Source organism: Ips typographus, linkage group LG9 (assembly GCF_016097725.1).
Source record: "Ips typographus isolate SLU linkage group LG9, UJ_Ityp_2.0, whole genome shotgun sequence".
NCBI lineage: Eukaryota > Metazoa > Arthropoda > Insecta > Coleoptera > Curculionidae > Ips > Ips typographus.
The window spans coordinates 3,409,838-3,429,642 of NC_138430.1; the positions used below are offsets into that span (position 1 = coordinate 3,409,838).

Genomic DNA, 19,805 nt, shown 5'->3' on the forward strand with positions numbered 1-19,805 from the left:
CTGCCATTTTAAATTTTCTGTCAAAATATTGACTTTCACCTTATTTTAAAGGAAATATTGCGTAGTTTCAAGAAATGACAACCAAAATGGCGTTCCAGACTGCCATTTTAAATTTTCTGTCAAAATATTGACTTTCACCTTATTTTAAAGGAAATATTGCGTAGTTTCAAGAAATGACAGACAAAATGGCGTTTCAGGCCGCGATTTTGAACTTTCTGTGAAAATATTGACTTGCACCTTATTTTAAAGGAAATATTGCGTAGTTTTAAGGAATGACAGACAAAATGGCGTTCCAGGGTGCCATTTTAAATTTTCTGTCAAAATATTTTCACCTTATTTTAAAGGAAATATTGCGTAGTTTCAAGAAATGACAAACAAAATGGCGTTGCAGGCCGCGATTTTGAATTTTCTGTGAAAATATTGACTGAAGTGAAAATAAGACACGTGATTATTAGACATTTTGACAGTTGTCAGGTGACTATAAGCCTGTCATTGAGCTAAGATTCAAAATTCCACTGTCTGAATAGAAACCGTGAAATCAGATTTATTAATTCCGTAATTTTATAGAAATTATCCTAAAAATACATTTATTCACAGGTAAAAGTACCGGCCCTTAATAGTTTTTTAATATATCGTTAATACAATTACTGTATTTCACAAAATATGTGCAGTTTAAAATGTATTCGTGTAAATTAAATTTAAGGCTTCAAATTTCATGTTTTTTGTGATTGTTGACTCACTTGATAATTATTTACAACACACTCCTTCGGCTCGTGTCCCAAACTTTACCTTCGTGAGTAATACCTCTCATTACATACTCGTGGAATAATATACTTTTTATTTGATTTGAAAATTTGTGGTTTCTATTATAATCACAACTTCTGCGTTAGACAAACAATTATTATACTACAGCGCAGTTAAACATTCTTGACTAGGTTATAATGCACCAACTACAGAAAAACAGTAATTCAATTATGTTATCATCCGTAAAATACTGCCATTATGCGGCATTAATCCAGTATTTAATGGCCTCATGTTCTGAAATTTGGCAATGATTATTCATGACGTTAACGAATTAAAATTGGATATTCAATGTTTATGGCCATGCTTTTGCAGAGCTCCGGGATTTCTACGCTTTGTGTATTGTGATGATGTATACGCGCTGAAAATACGAAACTCGGTTTTAAAAAATGGTTGTTTTTTCCCGAGATCGATTTACATTCAAAACAACTAACGCTAATGGTTTAATGAAAAGTAAGTAAAGTTCTACACAAACAGTTTGTTGACAAAAGAAATTAGTTTTTGAGAAGAAGACTTCTATGAATATTTGAATGCTTTCTGTTCTCGGTATACTTTACTCGACTTTTTTCTAACTTTATACTGGAGTTCTTTAGAGTATTACGTTGTAAAAGTTCACAGGAAATGCTTTTTGAGTATTAATAATTAATTTGAAATTCAGCTTTAAAGTGTTGTGAGTTTGCTTTATTCCTCTATTCTAAATTATGTATTGTATAAACAACGTTTTGAAATTCTACAGTTAATTGAATTAAATCCAAGACTTACTCTTATCAGCATGTATAATCTCATATTAAAGAAGTTCTTTCACGTTTCCCATTTCCGGAAATATTTTCCCGATATAATCCTCATCTCGAAATGGAATTCCGTTTCAATATACTGACACGCTTTTGTCTGAATTATTTTATTCATCTCGACACCGAAATGTCTTTTATGTATTATTGATCTTTTGACGATCACTGGTTTCTTTCCGCTCTTACCAGAAGAATCACTTTAGTGTCGTTTTAACTTTACTTTGGTAAAAGGGTCGTTTGAGGACGACAAAAAAACTGAACTCGGTGTGAAAAATACGGCACGTTTTGATGCAACAGATTTTTTGCCCCTTCAAAAGTGGTAAAAGCGGGGTTGCGAAGTCTGAGGTTATAAGTTCTAGCGTGTTATATGAACGTCGTAAATTTCCCATTGCTTTAAAACTGACTGCGGTTATTTACGAAACAGACTTTCTTTTCACCGAGCCTGATTCCAGGGATTTTGTTCTTTTACAAAAGGAAGGTACATAAGAAAGATGCTGGATATGTTTGCTTTTTCGGAGTAAAGCGTAAAATATCTAGTAGCTTATTAACTTCTGAGCTGGAGAAACTTCGCTTTTTTGAAATTTTTCAATGATTTAAACATTTTAAGTTAAGACTGTGTCATATTTAAGGAAAGAGATATAAGATAAGATATCCTATAAGTTAAAACTATGATTTTGAACTGTTTATGAGTGTACTCAGTGCTAGAGTAAACATAATTTTAAGATATTTAAAAGAGTGATGGGTAAATTACCGGTAAAGTAAATATTTTACTTTACTTACAAACTCAAACTGTGTTTCTGGCAGTTCAAACTTTGACACTGCTTTTCTCCCTGACTACCAAATTTTGTAGTGTTTTTTCATATTATTAGATAGGAAATTTAATGAGGATTCCAAAAATGTGCTTAAAATAGACATTTTCTTACTCCAAGTGAGTTGTACAGGTTAATTTTTCCCTAATTGTCCTTTCAAACTTTGTTTCTGTCAGTTCAAACTTTGACACTGCTTTTATCCCTGACTGTACCAAATTTTGTAGTGTTTTTTCATGCGAAATTTATTGAGAATTCCAAAAATGTGCTTAAAATAGTCATTTCCTCACTGTAAGTGGGTTTTACAGACAATTTTGTTTTTGACTGTTCTTTCAAACTGTATTTCCGGCAGTTCAAATTTTGACACCGCTTTTCTCCCTGACTGTACCAAATTTTGTAGTGTTTTTTCATATTATTAGATAGGAAATTTAATGAGGATTCCAAAAATGTGCTTAAAACAACCATTTTTTTACTCCAAGTGGGTTGTACAGGCGATTAAAATAGATATGTTCTTACTTCAAGTGGGTTGTACAGGCCATTTTGTCCCTAATTGTCCTTTCAAACTGTGTTTCTGTCAGTTCAAACTTTGACACTGCTTTTCTCCCTGACTGTACCAATTTTTCCAGTGTTTTAGTGTTTTTTTATGAGAAATTTAATGAGAATTCCAAAAATGTGCTTAAAATACAAATTTCCTCACTCCAAGTGGGTTTTACAGACTATTTTGTCTCGGACTGTTCTTTCAATCTGTATTTCCGGCAGTTCAAATTTTGACACCGCATTTCTCCTTGACTGTACTAAATTTTGTAGTGGTTTTTCATGTTTTTAGGTAGGAAATTTATTACGAATTTCAAAAATGTGCTTAAAATAATAATTTTCTTACCTCAAGTGGGTTTTACAGGCGATTTTGTCCATAATTGTCTTTTCAAACTGTGTTTCTGTCAGTTCAAACTTTGACGCCTCTTTCCTTCCAGACTGTACTAAATTTTGTAGTGTTTTTTCATATTATTAGATAGGAAATTTAATGAGGATTCTAAAAATGTGCTTAAAACAATATTTTCTCACTCCAACTGGGTTTGACAAGCAATTTTGTTTTTGACTGTCTGAAACTTGCAAAAATCAATGTTTAGAAAAGTTTTCTTCCAGTATTATCCGATATAAAACGTGTTTCTGAGATTTTAACAATGGTCACGTGACTGCCACTGATCTATGACTCCAAAAACCACGTGATATCTGCGACTCATGTCAAAACCGACCAAATTTGCCTAGAATTTGCTAGAATTACAGTTTAACATAATTTCCATATAGTTTTCGAAACAAGACGTGTTTCTGAGATTTATGATCTCAGAAACACGAATTTTCTTTATAAAGATTTACTTACTGGACAAATTTCAGTCATTTTACTCAATTTTCAAGGATAAAACGTTTGAAAAATAGTCAAATTTCATTAAAATCTACTTACTGGACTATTTGTTGTAAATCTAGTTTATACTTTCAAGGATTTTAAGGCCAAAACATTGAAAAACGGTCAAAATTTAATGAAATTGACTTTCTGGACTATTCGCAGCCATTATTGTCAATTTTCAATGCTAAAACGTTTGAAAAACAGGCAAATTTCATTGAAATTGACTTACTGGACCATATGGTGTCATTTGATTCAATTTCTAACGTCAAAACCTTTGAAAACAGTAAAATTTTATTAAAATTTACTTACTGGACAATTTGCAGTCATTCTAGTCACTTATCAAGTACAAAGCGTTTGAAAAACAGTCAAATTTCATTAAAATTTACTTCCTGGACCATTTTTAGTGATTCTAGTCAATTTTCAACGCCAAAACGTTGAAAAACGGTCAAATTTTATAAAAATTTACTTACTGGACTGTTTGTTGTAAATCTAGTTCACTTGTCGGTATAATCTAGTCATTAAATTATAAATTGTTTAAATAATATCTTGAGGTTCGTTTTTTTTTTGACAGCCCATTTTTTCTTCTCAAAAACAAATTATTTGTCATAATTTTAACATGAGTTAATAAAAAATAGTGACAAAAAGCTGAAAATAATATTTTTTGAGAAAAGGCTACTTGTTCATAAAAAAGTTATGACACTGAAACTCATTTGGTTCAAGAATCAATTTATTAGAAACATTTTACTTTATTTAAAAATAAAGAAATTTTTTTAAATATCTCTAAAAAAAGAAAATCTCTAAAACAATAAATAACAATACAATTAGACCCATACATTTACTGGTTAGATTGGAATTTACTGATAAAATTAAATTAAACAATAAACCTCTTAACTTTTAGAAATTTTGAACTTCGGAAGTTTCTGATTTGAGATACACTGGATTTTGCAAAAACCGCTCGAAACGTTTTAAATTGGAAATGTTAACCTAACTTAGCTTGAATTTTGTCTAGGTTTACTCTGTCAAAAACTGCTTAGTTTTTCTTAGAAGTAAAACTGAAAACAACAGAATACAGCAGAGTTTGTCGTGACAAAGTAAATAAAATATTTCCAAGGTAACAGATCTTAGAAACACAATATCATAATTTGTATTTACGTTTAAACGTACGTTGACGATGAAAGCCACATTACTATTGATCTGCCCTGGGATCTCGTTCTCTCCCTAGGCGTTTTACGAGGAGAATCACTTTTGTAAACATCATTTTTAAGTTATTTTCCCTGGCAAATATCTGGGAAAAGCCGTTAATAATATATGAAGCTATAAAGTGTTTCTCCGAAGTGAGTACCGAAGGTCAAAAGGAGCTTTACGATAATGGAGGCCGAAAACTTAGATACGAAATCTAAATTGAAGTTTTTGTTGCTTAATATTTATGTTGAATAGGAAGTAGTTTAGGGGTTATTTATTGCTTGCGATCGACTTTTTGTGGTGGAAATTTCTTTCATGTCCCTTCTTCTGGACCGTATGACTTGCAACTTTAAATTCAGTTTATCTGACTTGGTAGTATATTCTAAAATCGATTAAACCCTCTTGGAAAGAAGTAGTTTTCATGTAGGTTCGGAAATTTTAAAGTCAAAAATACGAAATCAATGGTAAAAAGTGAAAATCATCAGTACTGCCAAAACAATATAGAAAAATATAAAAATGATATTAAAACTGTTTTTGTCACTAATACACGTTATATTTGGATCAAAACAAATTTTACGTATTGGACATCTAGAGTTGAAGAAACAAGTTTGTATGCAAGACAATAATCACACGAAATATGTGGTTAACAACGCAATCACGTTTCGAATACATCGTCCTCTGTTCGCCTTAAGCCCTAGTTCTATGATCATCTAAACCTAATTTGCAAACTCATTTCTTGCCCTCGGCGTTTGAGAATTGCGAATATTAATCTATGGGATTCAGCAGCAAAAACGAGCCACTAAATTATATATGGGAACACATGTAGCGAGCCTATATCAACGATTTAATCTACCCCAAACTGGCTGAAGGATAACGGATGAAGGATAGCTTACGCGCAGACAAAAACCATAGCCCTACAACGATAAATGGGATTAGGCTGTCAGAAAAAGTTGATGAATATAACTTGTTATTTTTGCTCTCCTGTTAGAGGCGGACTTCGTAAAAAAAATTGCCCGTGTATTGGTGAAAATCATCTACTGTAAACCATATTTTACATTTTTTCTCTTATGTATTTCATACCAAAATCAAAGAAAGTGACAATCCCCAAGGGGATGAAAAAAGCAAAAGCTTTGTTTACTCGAAGCGTCTGTTTAATTTAACAGCTCACAAAAGCCTATTTTGTCGTTTGTGAAATCAAATATACTCTCCTTTATTTCTCTCACCAATGGCAGAATCGAGGGTCGGAAAGTTAAATTATACGGTCCGCTCTAGATTTAGATGGCGTTTACCTTAAACTAAGTGATAGCCGAATAGTCCCCTGTGGAGTAATTTGTTTTGTAATTTCGATTCTTGTTTCCAGAATTACGTAAATAAACTATTCGCGAATAGTACTACTTTTTATTATGTTTACTAATTCTCAACCCTCATCACTGTATGTATGATTATACATGGTGTCCATTTAAGAGCCTCACCATGGAGATTATTTAAAAAGATACAAAAAAGTTTAAATTGGGGCAAAATTGAGCAATTAAAGGTCGATGATAATACCGATTTAAAAATTCTTGGTACTTCCGGGATATCTGAAAAAAAACGAAATTTTGAAAATTAAAAAGTGTGACAATATCAAATTTCAGTTCAGTTACCATCATCAATTTTGACTTTTCTTATGGGCACCATAATGGCTTTTTACATTTTTGAACTGGGCTAGTTTTTCTGATTACAGTGATGTGTCATATGATAAGGTTCAAATTGGCAGTTTATTGAAAACTGTTTTAATAAAGGGCCTCTTGAAAATAACAACTCAACAATTCTCTGTTAAGTCACTTGACTCTTCTTCACGTGACATTATTGACATTTTCAAACCGATGAGCATGTGACACTGTTAAATGACGTCACAGAATCCCCTCTGACTTTCTAATAGAATGTTATTTTATTGCACTATTCTGTTCAAGTTTTATTTAGTCATTTTTCCTCTTTTTCCAAGTAGCATTATCATTAATGACATAAAAAGTCTCAGTTTTTGACAACCATCATCAGTTTTTAGGTTCTTGTTTTGGAAAAACCATATTAGATAGAATTTTACTTAGTTAAAATGTATTTTGTTATAGTTTAGCTAAAATATCACAAAGAGTACATTTTACATACATGATAACAATCAACAATTTATTAGATTAGAGTGCATATTGTGTCATCATCTTGTCACATGATCATTCTTTTGCAAATGGCAGTAATATCACGTGGAGTATAGTGTCATTTGACAGACCGACAGCCAAATGACATAATTTTTGTGATTTTATGTTACGAAATTCCAAGACTGAACACTGGTACACCATCGTAATCAGAAAAATAGACTCTATTGAAATATGCAAAAATTCAATATGGCGGCCGTAAGAAAAATGAAAGTTGATGATGGTAACTAAAAAACGTAACGTCGAATATCAAAAATAATAATGACTCGTTTTAGAAGAGGAAAAAGGTCAATGGTAAAATATCTCTTGTTTCCAGTTATCATAAAAAATAAATTAGTAAAAAAATAAAAACAAATTTCCAAAATTTTTAAAGCGGTATTTTAATCGACTCTTAATTGTTCAATTTTGCCCCAATTTAAACTTCCTTGTATCTCTTCAAATAACTGAGATTTCCAACGTGCACCCTGTATAACATTAAGAAGAGAGAGTTATGGCCTGCACAACAGCCTCGTTATATTCTTTGATTGTGAATTAGTATCGATTTCACACTACTCGTCTACTAAATCAAAAATCAAATACAAAAGAAACTGTCCTAAATCATTCACAGCCAGGACGCCCATGGCCATTTGTCTTTTCTGATTTCTCTGAGAACGAAAACAAAATTTATTTTCGGCTTGTTGATTCTTTCCATAATTGAACTGAATAATATTGACTGTAAAAGAGCTTTGAATGTAATTCTTTTTCGTATCGGGATTTGTCTCAGGTTGCTACTTCAAGAGTATTGTTTACTGGCAAAGTTTGTAAATTAGATAGATGATTTCTTTTCATTTTAGTATGTTTATACATACAGTCAAGACAATAGTTTTTTTAGTATTGTGTAAATAACTATGAGTTCTGTGAAAAAAATCAGGAGAAATGACAGAAAAATATTAAACCATGATGATCAACATCAAATGAACAGAATTAGAGTTAACCAGATTTTTTTCTTTCAGAGATGAAGAGTCAAAAAGTGACCAAGAGCTCCAAATACACGCAAGCATCCCCCAGTGACGTTATAGAATATCAGAATGTCGGGCAAACCATCATACCTCTATCGCCACAAGGAACATTCACCGATGACTGTGATAAAGTCACCTATGCGGAAAGTGTATTTTACAACGTCAATCAGAGTTCGGAACTTTTGCTCAAAAACGCTCCGCCGCCGCCGGATCAAGTTCAAACGCGTCAACACAAACACAAACCGGACATAGACACGTTATGTCATTGCGTTCAAAATAAGGACCCTACGAGTATGTGCCGGCAAAAAACTCGATTTGTGGACGAGGTACCACCTGAACAAATGATGGTTCTGAATCGTTCGTTTTCGTCATTACCGCGATTAGCCAACGTGGATCCAAATGCTTTGGATCGGAAAGCCAGCTATCATGTTCCTCCAAGGCATACGTTTATCTGCGAACAAAACCAGCGAATACTGAGGGAGATAAAGACTGCTTCGTTACGTAGGATGCAGTCCCCGGAAATAATAAATATTCATCGCGGTCCGAATAGTGTGTTTTACGACGGATACGGAGTGGAACAGTGTCCGATGAGATCTTGTGATATGCAACGCGAGGACTATTCGAGTTTGAAACGTGGACAGACCATGAGAAGCTCAAGAAGGTGAGTTTATTTTGCTCAATTCACAAGTTTTTTAGCAAAACTAGGTGTTCTTCATTTCTTTGTGGAGGTAGTTGTGCCGATGATACAACCAACAAACATTACTTATTAAGTGGGCCGAATAGGTCTTATCTGAGAAACATTGAAAGACGCAGAAGGTTTTTGGAAAAGAATAGTATAAAATTGATGAACTGGATATAGTCTGTAACGTTGAATTATATTTTGGTCATGTACAAAATGTCACAGTCAAATGAAACCTTAGCCTAGGGTGCTTTTAAATATGTCGGTGCAAATGGTTCTTATCACGGTCGAATTTCAAGCCCGGTTTAAATTAAGCGCGGTTTAGACTATAACTTTATACAACTGGATTCTACACAGTCTGAACCTCACTTAACTTAAGCTTGGCTTAAATTACGACAATGCAACTGGAGGTTAGAAAATTTTCTGTAAAGGCCTTCGGCAAATTTAAACTTGTAAAGTCCTCTAGCACTTTTTAGAAGGTTGTCAGTAGCATTTAAAGGTTTCTGGTACTTTCAAAATAGTTCTAGAGGTATTTGACAATTTAAGACAATTTTTGAGAGGTTTGAGACACTTGTAGAGGCCTCTAGCAATGTTTAGAAAGTTGTCAGTAGCATTTAAAGGTCTCTGGTACTTTCAAAATGTTTCCAGAGGTATTTGACAATTTAAGACAATTTTTGAGAGGTTTGACACTTGTAGAGCCCTCTAGCAATTTTTAGAAGGTAGTCCGTAGTATTTAGAGGTTTATGGAACTTTCAAAATGGTCCTAGAGGCCTTTGACAATTTAAAACAGTTCTGGGAAAGTTTAAAGACCGTTGTAGAGGGTTCTGGAACTTTTCAAAAAGTTCTCAGTAATATTTAGAGGCCACTGGCACTTTCTTAATGGACCCAAAAGATTTTGAGAATTCAAAACAATTCTTGGAAGGATTAAAACACTTGTAGAAGCCTCTGGCAATTTCTAGAAGGTTTGCAGTATTATTTAGAGAGCTCTGGCACTTCCAAAATAGTTCTAGAGGCATTTGATAATTTAAAACATTTCTTGGAAGGCTTAAGAGACTTATAGAGCCCTCTGACACCGTTTCTATGGATCTATGGAGCTTTCAAAATGATCCTAGATGCCTCTGGCATCTTAAAACAGCTCTGGAAAAGTTTAAGACAGTGGTAGAGGGCTCTGGAATTTTTCAGAAAATTCTCCCTAACATTTAGAGGTCTATGACACAATCAAAATGATCCTAGAAACCTCTTACAATTTAAAACAAGTTTGGGAAAGTTTAAGACACTTGTAGAAGCTTCTGACACTTTTTAGAAGGTTGGCAGTGGCATTTAGGGTCATAATAATAATCATTCCTTGACACTTAAGGTAGCCTCAAGGCGAGCCTCAAGGAGTAATAACAACAAGTATTATGGCTACCTTAAAAGTTTCAAGGAACCCTTAAGGAATGATTATTAATATGACCCTTAGAGGAGTCTGGCACTTTCAAATGGATTCTAGAGGCACCTGACATGACAATTCTTGGAAAGTTTAAGTAAGACATTTGTAAAGCTCTCTGGCACTTTTTAGAAGTTTGTCAGTAGCATTTAGAGGTCTGTGGTTTATTTAAAACGGTTCTACAAAACTTTAAGACAGTTGTAGAGGGTTCTGGAACCTTTCAGAAAGTTCTCAGGAGTATTATTTTAGAAGATTTTGACAATTTAAAAAAATTCTTGGAAGGTTTATGACACTTGTAGAAGCCTGTGGCAATGTCTAGAATGTTTGCAGTATTATTTTGGGAGCTCTAGCACTTCCGAAATGGTTTTAGAGGCATCTGACAATTTGTAACAATTCTTGGACGATTTAAGACACTTGTAGAGGCTTCTGACCACTTTTAAGAAGGTTTCAGTAGCATTTAGAGCTCTATGGAACTTTTAAAATGATCCTAGAGGCTTTGGCAATTTAAAACAATTCTGGAAAGGTTTAAGACATTTGTAGTGGTTCCTCGCACTTTTAATATGATATTTAAAATGGTAATTTAAATTGGTTCGTTTAAGTTTAAATTCTGTAGCAGTTTTCATCTTTATTTTCACCTAATCCCTGTCTAGGCTTAGACTTTGTACGTTAGATTTTGAAAGACTTAAAGCATCTGAAACCTTTTTTAAAATGTGACATCAGCATCAAAATCGTACACTTAAAACAGCGTTTAGCGATAATAATGTCTTCTAATCTTCTAATGAAATTATTTCAGACGCAACACTCAACAGAGTATAGTTCAGTCTGGCTTGTATTGCCTCTATCGCCTAAATTTTGAATCGACAATGCCATTCTTCAATTAAATAGTCAATAAACTATTGAAATAGCCCTTATAAAATCGATTAAACATTCACGCAATTACTATAAATGAATACTAACTGAAGTAGTCGATAGAAACTGTACCAATTTACGAAACATCCGAATGGTAAATTAAGCCGAAACGTATCCCAACAAATTCACTCGATTCACTAAAGTTAATTCCCATATCAGCAGTTTCAATTTATCTTCTCTGTCACGCTGGCCTAATTAGTTAAAAGATGAAAGAACATTAGCTGACAGTGTCGAGTTGCAAAATAAATATTCTTTAGACGAGGCTGGCGTTACTTGTATTCGTACGCATTGCGACGAGTGTTTTTTTTTAATTGGATAACATTAAATTGAATTATTTTTTAATTTACATTTTGTTTTGATTGTTGATATTTCTTCCTAAATTTATTTCTTCTTCTTCAGGTGCCGTCTCTGTTTCGAAGGTTGGCAATCATCAGGGCGATTCTTATTTTTGAGACCGGATTCTTATTTTTGAGACCGCAGCTCTAAATAGTTCGTTGTTATTGCAACCAAACCATTCTCTAAGGTTCTTCAGCCATGAATTACGTCTTCTCCCCACAGATCTCTTTCCTTCGATTTTTCCTTGCATAATAAGTTGCAATATTCGATACTTTTCCCCCCTCATGACATGTCCCATATATTGCAATTTTCTGGCCTTAATTGTCGTAATAACTTCTCTCTCCTTATTCATACGTCTCATCACTTCCACGTTGGTTAATCTGTCTAATTATGAAATCCTCAGTATTCTTCGGTATACCCACATCTCAAACGCTTCCAGTCTCCTCATTTCGGTTACCTTCAGCGTCCAGGCTTCCATCCCATAATACAGTACGGACAGCACATAGCATCTCATTAGTCGTATTTACAGTTCCAGGTTTAGATCCCGACAGCAGAAAGGCCTTTTTATTTTTATAAATGTGCTTCTGGCCTGTTCGATTCTGATTCGTATTTCTTGTGAGCTGTCGTTGTTTTCATTAATGGTCGTGCCTAGGTATTTGTATTCTCTTACTCTCTCAATAGGTTGATTGTTTACGTATATCCTACGAATGTCCTGAGTTGTTTTTGTCATCAACATATATTTTGTTTTGTTTATGTTCAGTGATAGTCCATATTCTTCGCTTACCGTGACCATTCTATTAATTAGCGTCTGCAGATCTTCGTATGTTCCAGCCAGAATAACTGTATCGTCAGCATACCTCAGATTATTTATTGTCATGCCGTTGATCTTAATGTCTATGTTCTGATCATCAAGTGCCCTATTTATTATGTCCTCCGAATACAGATTAAAGAGGATTGGTGATAGTATACACCCTTGACGAACACCTCTCTGTATTTCTATTTCTTCTGATGTCATGTCTTCTATTCGAACTACTGCGTTTTGACCATAGTATAAGTTTGATATTATTCTTATGTCTCTGAGGTCTATTCTTCTCTTTATTAATGTTTCTATGAGCAAGTCATGCCTCACTTTATCGAAAGCTTTATTGTAGTCCATAAAGCATGTATATATGTCTTGATTTATATCTAGGCATCTTTGTGACAGGACATTGAGTGAAACCAGCGCTTCCCTTGTTCCTAGGCCTTTACGGAATCCAAATTGTGTATCGCCGATGTCTATGTCTATTTTCCTGAATACTCTACCATGGACCACCTTCAGCAGGACTTTCAATATGTGAGCCATCAAGCTAATGGTACGGTAGTCAGAGCACTGCTTGGCATTTTTCTTTTTTGGAAGAGTTATAAAAGTTGATAGCAACCAGTCATTTGGTATTATTCCTGTTCTATATATGGTATTGATTAATTCTACCAAAATATGAATCCGGTCTTCCTCTATCAGCTTAAGAATCTCCACTGGCTGTTGGTCCGGACCTGCAGCTTTTCCGTTCTTCAGCATCTAAAGTGCATATGTCACTTCATCCTTTAATTATGTCCGGGCCTAAATCCCCTTCTATATTATCAAGATTGGTTTGTCGTCTTTCATCTTCGAATAGTTGTGTAATGTAGTCTTTCCATATTTCTAGTTTTTGTACTGTTTCTGTGACTATTTTTCCGTTGTTGTTGTATAATATATTGAGTTGCTTTTGTTTATTGGTGCCGGCGAGTTCTTTGATCTTTTTGTATATGTTGAAGCTATCATGTTTGGCTTGTAATTTCTCAATTTCTTCGCATTTTTGTTTATAGTAGTCTTCTTTTGCTTTCCTGATTTTTGAGCGGAGTATTCGTTGTGTTTCTTTATATCGTTGTTCATTTTTTCCTTTATAGCTTCTCCTCTTATCCATGAGATCAGGGATTTCGCCTGTTATCCATTCTTTCCTTCCTGCGGGCTTCTCTTTCTTTAACATGTCTATTGAGGGTTCCAATACGGCTGATTTAATTCCGCACCATTTTTCATTTATGTTTCTGCAGTTCCGGTATTCTTTATTTAAAAATTAATAAACTACAAACTCTAAGCGTGTTCAACTGAAAACCCTCTATAAATTAATGTGTATTAAATTTGAAATTTAAAAACAAACCAACCGAAACGGGTATTCAAATCCAGTGGTAAGGCAATAAATAATATCTATGGCTCTGGACGGATACGTCCTGCAGTTTATGTTTAGCATTTCAACTAGTTTTATTTCAAAAGTCGTGTCTCCGAAGATATCACTTTACGCTTCTCCGGCCATACCAAGCCAAGCTTAATACTGATATATACATATTAGAGCCCTAAGGGGTAGAGAAGGAGAGGCAAATAACTCGAAACGTAAAAGTTGGAAAGTTTCAAGCCAAAATTGTTCAGCTGCCGCGTAAAGTGGCCGATATATATTCCGACAGACCAAAATTAAATTAAGGAAAATTTAAAACTTGCAAGTTTGGGACATACTTTTGGCTCGGTTAGAGTCCAAGAAAAAATGCGAGTTTGCTCTGCAGAATTTCAGCCACCTTTAGGTAATATATTTTCGAAACTAGTCTGCATTAACAGAAATTATTGCCGTTAGTACGACGCGGTTAACATGAAAGTTTTACTAAAAGCCTGGAAATTTATACAACCACAGATTGTCCTTTTGTCTGGTTTAATTAACACCAAAATTTTATTATGTTTTTGTAAAAAAATTGTTTTTATCATATTAACCTAACCTAAAAAAATATGAACTACTTGTACTTGATGAAAATGTTGTAAGCTGAAGAAATAGACAAGATAGTTATATTTCTAAGTCAATGAAAGTCATTGAGTTATTAATGTGTAATACCATTAACATTAATTTGAAAATTCTGTATGTTAAAAAATGTACTTTTTGCATAAATATTAATACAGGGTTAGCCACCCAAACCGTTTTATTAGGATACAATATTAATAGAAATTTGCAATTTTGGAATTAAAAGAAAGTGCTATGTTTTAATAGTATATTACGTAACTAGTGCTGTAAGAAGCATTTTACGCACGATATGGAAAAAGTTAATGTAATTCCATGGGTGCGTAAAATGCCAAATGATCACGTGTGACGTACTATACATCTATAGGACTATTCAAAAATACAATGATATACAGGGTTTTCATATAAAATAAGCAGGTTGACATCTACTTCCGGTTAAACCGGAAGTGACAGAAAGATGAAAGCACTTACTTCAAAAATTGCAAATTTCTATAAATACTAGATCTTGATAAACTTTTAATAAACGGTTCGAGTGGCTAACCAAACGTATTAATCTTCGGGATAAATGAAAAATAAATGAGGATTTCCAGTAGAGAAATTTCATTTTATTCTTCACTTTTCGAAAAGCCGTCTTACTCAAATATTAATTTTATCGTGCGCGTAAAAAAATGCGGAAATCCCATAACGCAATATTGCCTGGAAACAACTGTTCGCAGTCTTAAACGTCCCAGGCCGCAAATATTTTGGTTTTCTTCGCTTTTTCTACTGCTTGATTTCAGCAAACCTCCGTAGGCCTCCGGAGACAAGTGCGCCTTTTAGGACTTACGAATATTTTGTTATTCGTGGGCCAATTTCTCTTCTGCTAAAATTCAAATTGGATCAGGGAAATGGGAGGCGCAATTTTCTGGTACTTTGCCCGTCCAGAATACTCAAATTTTTATAGCCAGAACTTTTACTCACACGTACAAATTATGAATTATTTAAAGTTTACACTACTAGTATAATTAGTAATAATAAACGAGAAGAAAATATTTTAATATACCCATAACATAACAAATTAATAAACAAAAACACTGCCTTTTTTAAACAAAAATTATATCATATTTAATTAAAATTACAAGTTAAAAACAAATCTGTACCTAAGAGTTTTTTTCCCGATCTCGTCAGTAAAATGCAACCTTTCACATATCGTTGAGTAACATAATATTGCTTTTCAATTGAATCAATCGCCCTTGACTGTCGTTGTGTTCAATGCGATGTGAAATTAAGTTAAGTCAAATAAAATAGAAGTACAGATATATTTGTGACAAACAACGTATTTAAACTTTATCGACATTTGGTCACGAGCACAACAACTAGGTCAATCCTTTATTATTCGGTAATCCGTTTTACCAACCAATTTGCATAGTTCAATTATTATTTCAAATCTACCTAAGTGATTTTCGTTGTTATTGAATAATTTTTATAGTTTTTCCCAATAAATCATCTCAATATGTTTACAAATTATAAATGTTTTAAGAATATAGATTACAGTACTTTATTATTAACCAAAGTTTTAAGACATAAGGTCAATAAAAGCTGTCTAAACCGTGTATAATAAAGCGTTTTTTCCAATATTAATCATATTTTTGATGGTTCTTTTATTGAAAAATAAAAAATTTAGGATAACAACAAAACAACAACATGAAGAGACAACCTAATTTATCTGTCTCCGTCATATCAAGTATATTTCATATGTCATATGTCTTAATAGATATTGACATTATTAGTTAGCTAGGTCAGTAATATTTCCTTTTTGGTTGTGTTTGTGCCAGACTAGAACTAGAGATTAGACTCTATTTTGACAACAATGACCATTAAGGTAGAGAAAACTAATTTCTCAAGTTACTAATCGGTCAATAATCTGAATATTGATGGAATAATGGACAAGAGTCAAATTTATCAATTTTTGACTGAGGGATCCAATAAATAAGTAGTGAATTTTTATATCAAACACATCAAACGACTCTTTCATGTCTTCGTGGCTTTTATAGCCAACCACAATAGCTATTTACCATATACGTCAGTAAGCGTTGTAGAGTTCTCTCTATTTGGATAGGGAACGGCTGCATAAAATGCCAATTCTGTATTGAAATGTAAAAGTAGTAAAAGCCGTTTTGTATGGCAATTTGAGAAACAAGAATGCAAACTATTGAAAGCAGCTTAATCCGCAGCGTAACGTATAAAACAGCTTGGCAATATGTTCAAATCGATTTTGGCTAAAGTTGGCAAAGTACACCGAACATTTGGATTCGGTTTAGTCTCTTTTGTATAATGTTTTGCACTAATTAGTAATTTTTAAATCGATACTGCGTTTTAAAATTTCAAAAATCGTAATTCAAACGATACGACTTTTAAGCCAAATAATGTTATTTTGTTTCATAATAATTAATAAGACATGCTTAACTAGATAATGGCTATATTGGGAAAAGCGCTAACTTTTTATTTTAGTTTTTCCAACAATTTGCTTAAAAACGATTGGAATTATTTCCCAGGATATTGTCGCCTTTCTTAAAAATACTAGATGATATATTGAGAAATATCTTAAAAATAATAAATTTGTGGTGACCAAGATTTGTATGGGGATCTCCAAAACTTTAAGAGATACAAAGTCGGTTAACATAGCGCCTTTGAAAATCAAGTACTTCTTTTTATTTTAAAGATTTAGAGAAAAGTGACTTTTTGGATTTTTTATTTTATGCAAGTTATTTCAAATTATATCAAAAAACCAAAAATACTTTCTTATGACACCTTTTCGACTTCTACAAGATGGTGTCTATTAAAATATATTACGTTTCGTTTTTTTAAAATCATCATCAACTATATTTTTTTTTTATGTGGACCGAAAAAAAGTGTATACAGTATTAGATAGGTTTTTTAATATCGAATTCAGACAGTTAGATGGAGTGGATTTCCTGAGTCCAAATTAGCTGAAAACGAATTTAAACTGAATTTAAAAAAAACTTTTTTTGGAAAGCTCATCGTAACCTAACAAGTTTTGACATTTTGGTTGCAAAACTGTAAGTAGCTACCAACAAAATTACGAGCAAAATCTTCTAAAAAATTTATAATAAATTGTATTTCTTATACCCAAGTATAGCCTAGTTAACAGCCTATTCTACGTAGTTTTTTGAAAGCTTTTGCTTAGCCGAAAAGTAATTAATTACCAAAACAAAACTGCAGCTTATTGGAAAGTGTAGAAGTTGGAGGGTAGCAGCTGCAGAAGGATCCCTTCCATAAAGTACTTTAACTCTGCGAAGAAAACCTGTAAATGGTTAAGTCTAATGGCGTCTCGTAATGTTCAGACTACGCAAATTTGATTAATGATTTTATTGAACTTCCGAAACCGGTACCTAGCAAAAACTGTCTCGAAAACTTATATATTAACTATGCTAATTCACTCCAACATCCACTTCGAAACAGAGTGGAAATAAATTATGTATCTGGTATCTACCCTTCGTAATATTGAAAAAAAGCTGATTGAAGTAGGATAAAATTTCAGTGGTATTCACAGAATATAAGACCAAAAAGTGGCCGATATCACTGCCGAGTATTAGCATATAAATGTCTCTGGTCTGACCTTTGAAAAAGGAAAATGGAGGAAAGCAAGTTTTTGATGGCCTTTATTATGGCAAATATAAAAGCGTAGTTTTTCCTAAGTCCCTGTGGCCCATTTTCCGTAAAGTAAGGCGTAATCGCACGACATTATAATGGAGTTCGGTATCGAAATATAGTGAAAGCGTATCAATTTTCCTAGAAAGCGTATTCTTTCCGGCGCACTAAATGGAATAGAGGATAGGTTAACAATATCCAGGGAGTTTCAGTGCCGCTAGAGGAATGGAACGTTTCACTCAACTATTTATTGTTGGATAAATTGATTTTGATTTAAATTGAATATTAAATATCAGCACAGAATTATTAGTTATTTGGACAAAAAGGGAGGAAAGTGCAACTTTTGATACTTTAGAGTTGCTGATCTAATTTTTTCTACAACCAGTATTGAGTTTTATGAATAAAATCAGCAGTTAAATACTTAAATGTTAATGTTGTATACCTAGATGGTGTTATCAAGGATATGTTTGACAATTTGTCAAGAAAGTGATTTTGATTTTACTGGTGGCTCCCTAGCCAGTAAAAGTGACATTTTGATTCCTCAAATGAAGGAGAAAAGTTTAATTTTCTATATGAATCGTAAAAAAAATTGTTTCTATTATATGTATCAAATAGTACAGGGTATATAACAATATTGTAACAATAAATTTTCCTAGTTATTTTAGAAAAGGCGATGAATTTCAATTTGATAATTAGTTATTTACGTATTTAACTTTTTACATAACTTTTAATTATGGTAATTTTCTGATTATCAATAATGTGAATATTTTTTGCAAGAATTTATGCTATACAAAAAGGTTATTTTCACTTTTTGTTCAGTATCATTAATTAACCTAAGTGTTAGTGTAATTAATACACTAATAAATTATTAATCGAAACTAAATTTAATGCGTCAATTGCATGGAACAATAATTATTCTAATTTATATTTTAGTTATGTTTCCCGAATTTATAATTATTATGGAAGAATCTGTTGGAACACAAAAACTGTATTTGGTTAATTAATAATTTCCAAGTCAGTTATGTTATTACGTTTTTGAAGTTTGATATACATTTTAGATTATTTTTTATACAGGGTGTCCTGAGGGAGAGTTTCAAGGAGTGTGGAGGACACAACTTTGAAAGTTCTCTTAGTTTTAAAATTTGAACATTTGTAGCTACATTTGTACTAACTTTTTTAACTCGTTAACTGAAAAAGCTTCCAGTATATTGCAAAATCCAGTCTAAAAATATTTCTTTGTTTTGTTAAAAATGTCAAATAACCGAGTTATCAGAGAGAAAACAATTGTTTAGTATAAGAGTTGCTAGTTAAAATGGTTACATACCAAAATTAAAGTATAATTTTTATGGATTATAAAGAAAGCAAAAAATTTGTATTGCCTGAAACAAATAATTCCAAAGCTTTTTCATTTAATATATTGGATTGTCAATCATAATCTAATGTTTGTTGCTTCCGTTCCGCATCAGAACGGACCGCAAACTTCCAATCATCGTAATCTCGAACATATCCCATTTTCCGGGGTTTTTCACTTTCGTTCCGTTTCTTTTTTCCAGGAGCCAAGGACACCCAAGCAATAAGCGGCGTCCCGACGGCGACGGCATGGATTCGAGCGTCGAGGATGCGGGGCTCGAAGTCCCGGAGCGCCACCTGACGGGCGACTGTCAATGCGCTTGCGACCACGTGGTCTACAGCCCAACCGCCTACACTTGTTTGCAGGTAAGTGAGATATATTCAGGCCTCGCGTTGAAACAGGATAATCCCTATTTTGTATTAGAGCCTGCGATATTGATAGATCAAATTCTAGACGAAACTAATAAGATTGTCGGTAGAGAAATGATGGAAA

The 19,805-nt window shown here is 33.1% G+C and overlaps 2 protein-coding genes and 1 long non-coding RNA gene across 3 annotated transcripts in view; 2 read left to right on the forward strand and 1 right to left on the reverse strand.

Moving 5' to 3' along the window:
• LOC145733906 (uncharacterized) overlaps window positions 1-9,025 on the forward strand; it is a 68,039-nt gene extending 59,014 nt beyond the window's left edge. The window contains exons 2-3 of the mRNA XM_081986938.1: window positions 8,161-8,827; window positions 8,872-9,025. Coding sequence (XP_081843064.1) covers window positions 8,163-8,827; window positions 8,872-9,025 — 819 coding nt within the window. The 5' untranslated portion in view covers window positions 8,161-8,162. The remainder of the gene's footprint in view (window positions 1-8,160; window positions 8,828-8,871) is intronic.
• LOC145734182 (uncharacterized) overlaps window positions 1-19,805 on the reverse strand; it is a 153,377-nt gene that overhangs the window by 88,576 nt on the left and 44,996 nt on the right. The gene's annotated exons all lie outside the window — the stretch shown is intronic.
• The window catches only part of LOC145734179 (dipeptidase 1-like), a 129,257-nt gene continuing 128,971 nt past the window's right edge, over window positions 19,520-19,805 (forward strand). The window contains exon 1 of the mRNA XM_081987370.1: window positions 19,520-19,678. Within this exon, the coding sequence (XP_081843496.1) occupies window positions 19,562-19,678 (117 nt within the window). The 5' untranslated portion in view covers window positions 19,520-19,561. The remainder of the gene's footprint in view (window positions 19,679-19,805) is intronic.